This window comes from Octopus bimaculoides, chromosome 1 (assembly GCF_001194135.2).
Source record: "Octopus bimaculoides isolate UCB-OBI-ISO-001 chromosome 1, ASM119413v2, whole genome shotgun sequence".
Lineage (NCBI taxonomy): Eukaryota > Metazoa > Mollusca > Cephalopoda > Octopoda > Octopodidae > Octopus > Octopus bimaculoides.
In genome coordinates, this window is record NC_068981.1 from 63,169,826 (window position 1) to 63,173,124 (window position 3,299).

Genomic DNA, 3,299 nt, shown 5'->3' on the forward strand with positions numbered 1-3,299 from the left:
GGGGGGGGGGGTCTGTTTGAGTTTGTCCCTAACTCCACTTGACAACCAATGTTGGTATGTTTACATTCCTGTAACTTAGCAGTTTGGCAAAGGAGCCCAATAGAATAAATACCAGGCTTAAATAGAAAATATGTACTGGGGTCAATTAGATCGTCTAAAATTTCTCAAGGCAGTGCCCTAGCATAACCACGGTCTGATGACTGATACAACAGCTAACGACAAGCAAATATTGCAAGCCCAGTACTCAACCTTTACTGTTGTCTTACCATTAAAATACCTGGATTCTAATGAATCCTGCAACTGAATGTGTGTGTGTGTGTAGTGTCTTTGTGTCTGTGTTTGACTCCCACCACTGATTGACAACTGATTTTAGTGTGTTTATAACCCCATAACTTAGTGGTTCAGCAAAAAGAGACCAATAGTACCAGTCTTAAAAAAAATGAAATTAAAAAATAATTACTGGGGCCAATTCATTTGACTAAGAATTCTTTAAGGCGGTGCCCCAACATGGCTGCTGTCTAATAACTAAAACAATTGAAAGGTAAAAGATAGATTATGTTTCTTTGAAGCATTAATCCTGTCTTTATAACATACCTACATTAATGTGATGATCATATATTTTCCATTAGCAACGTTAGTGAAGTGAACTTGTTTCTTGGTCTCCATTGCCCACCACTCATTCTGGTATCATCATCATCATCGTCCAATGTCTGCTTTCCATGCTGGCATGGGTTGGACAGTTTGACTGAGGACTGGCCAGTCAGGAGGCTGCACCAGGCTCCAGTCTGATCTGGCAAGGTTTCTACAGCTTGATGTCCTTCCTAACGCCGACCACTCCGAGAGTGTAGTGGGTGCTTGTTACATGCCACCGGCATGAGAGCCAGACAGGTGGCACTGGCATCAACCATGTTCGGATGGTGCTTTTTATGTGCCACCGGCATGGGAGCCAGTCAGGTGGCACTGACATCAACCACGTTTGGCTGGTGCTTTTTACGTGCCATCGCCATGGGAGCCAGTTAGGTGGCACTGGCATCAACCACATTTGGCTGGTGCTTTTTATGTGCTACCGGCATGGGAGCCAGTCAGGCGGCACTGGCATCGACCACATTCAGATGGTGCTTTTTATGTGCCGCTGGAAGTAGTAACTATTAGATTGTCTGTGGTAAGATGATGAGTTGGCTGAATCATTAACATGCTGGGCAGAATGCTTAACAGCATTTTGTTTTTCTTTACATTCAGCTTGAATGCCACCAGAGCTGACTTTGCCTTTCATCCTTTTCGGGGTCAATAAAATAAATACCATTTGAACACTAGCGTCGATGTAATTGACTTACTCCCTCCCCAAAACTGCTGGCCTTGTGCCAAATTTGAAACTAATATTCTTTTCTAATTTTGGGGGAGGGAGTGCCAGTCAGTTAGATCGATCCCAGTACGCAACTGGTATTTAATTTATCGACCTTGAAAGGATGAAAGGTAAAGTTGACCTTGGCGGAATTTGAACTTAGAATGTAAAGACAGATGAAATGCTGCTAAGCATTTCACCTGGTGTGCTAATGTTTCTGCCGGCTTGCTGGCTTAAAATTTGAAACTAATATTAAATTCTTTGTGGACTGGTGTTGATATAATTGGTTAAAAATTTGTTTTTTGTCCTATGTTCTGATATTTTTGCTGATTCTCTGCCTATAAAACATTATGAAAATAATGACATAGTTTTTTATATTTTTTTAAACTGTTGTTTTATTTGTGTTTTAACCATTTATTTCTTCCTCATTCAGGCTGCATTCCATCCCAATGTAAAAGAGTTGTGTTGGACCACATGGTGACTATAGATGAAGCAAAATCTCTATTACGGTGAGTTGGTTTCTTTTTATGTTCTTAAATGGAGAGAGCAATGTGTATAATGTTTGCATAATCTCTTAATTGACAAAATAAGGTAATTGGGAGCAGAAAATTATTCCTAAAAATCATTCTACTTGTGATGGAAATGTAGGTCTTGAGCCAGTAATGCTACTTCTCTGTCATGATCCAGCTTGCTAGAAATAGCAACCAAATCTCCCTCAATCCATGCCTTATCTTAAAAACTGAAAGACACATTGGATAATGTAGTCCTATTTATGCTGTGCTTGAGAAAATGAAGCAGTTATGGTTGGAATGTATTTTGATCAGAGATATGCTTGTTCAGAAGCTGACCTAGGGGTAAACCACAACAGCATGTTACAGATGTTATGAATGGGTACAAATGTTTGGGCATTGGCAATTTGGCATGGCTGACTGGTCATTGAGCCTGTTTTGGAAACAGGACTTTTAAGCTCAAGAGGCAAACACACTCACATACACACATGTATGCAGAAATATACACATACAATTAGCAAAATGGAGAGAGAGAGACTACAATTTATTAATTGAACACAACTGACATACATACTTTCCCCCTCCTCATACAGATAAAGAGAAATATGCTTACATAGGAAAAGAGAGAAACATCAAAGCATCTGATATCAAATAAGTCAGTATTAGATCAGCAATACACAACAGGTGGAGCCTCAATCACTACTTAACCTTTAAGCGTTCAGAATTACTCTGTCAGATGTAATGCTTATTTATTCGTGTTGCTTTGAATTGATCATACATTATCTAATACCTTTGAGATGTTGATATAGTTATTGTTTATTTTTAAAACGACATTGTAGAGTAGCTGTGAGAGGCCAGATCAGGCTGGTTTGAAGATAAAACAGATAGAATATTTTGACCAGATATGGTTGGTTTAAATGCTGAAGAGTCAAAATCTAATCCTAACCTTATCTCACGGAAATCCAAAGTTTATCTGTCATGGATTTGCATATGGACGGTAGATTAGTGTTTATAGTAGGATATGAAGAATAAGATAAACATCAAATAGGTAATTATATGTTCTTTCATTGCCATTAAGTCTCAATCTGTTCCATTCTGCTGTGCACTGAAGATCAAATAAATCATTTGTTGATGCATTTTGCATGAAAAATTGAAAAGGAAAACCAGCGTGGCTGTGTGGTAAGAAGCTTGTTTCCCAACTACATGGTTCTGGATTCAGCCCCATTGCATGGCACCCTGGGCAAGTGTCTTCTATTATAGTCTGGGACAGATCAAAGTCTTGTGAATGGATTTGATAGACAGAAACTGAAAGAAGCCCATTGTGTGTGTATATATATATATATATATATATATATATATATATATCATCATCATCATCATCATCGTTTAACGTCCGCTTTCCATGCTAGCATGGGTTGGACGATTTGACTGAGGACTGGTGAAACCGG

At 38.9% G+C, this 3,299-nt stretch overlaps 1 protein-coding gene across 3 annotated transcripts in view; it reads left to right on the plus strand.

Annotated features, from left to right (window-relative positions):
- Window positions 1–3,299, plus strand: part of LOC106882037 (2-oxoglutarate and iron-dependent oxygenase domain-containing protein 3) — a 42,006-nt gene that overhangs the window by 12,725 nt on the left and 25,982 nt on the right. For all 3 annotated transcript variants that reach the window (XM_014932594.2, XM_014932593.2, XM_052967183.1), the window contains exon 3: window positions 1,776–1,851. In XM_014932594.2, coding sequence (XP_014788080.1) covers window positions 1,776–1,851 — 76 coding nt within the window. The remainder of the gene's footprint in view (window positions 1–1,775; window positions 1,852–3,299) is intronic.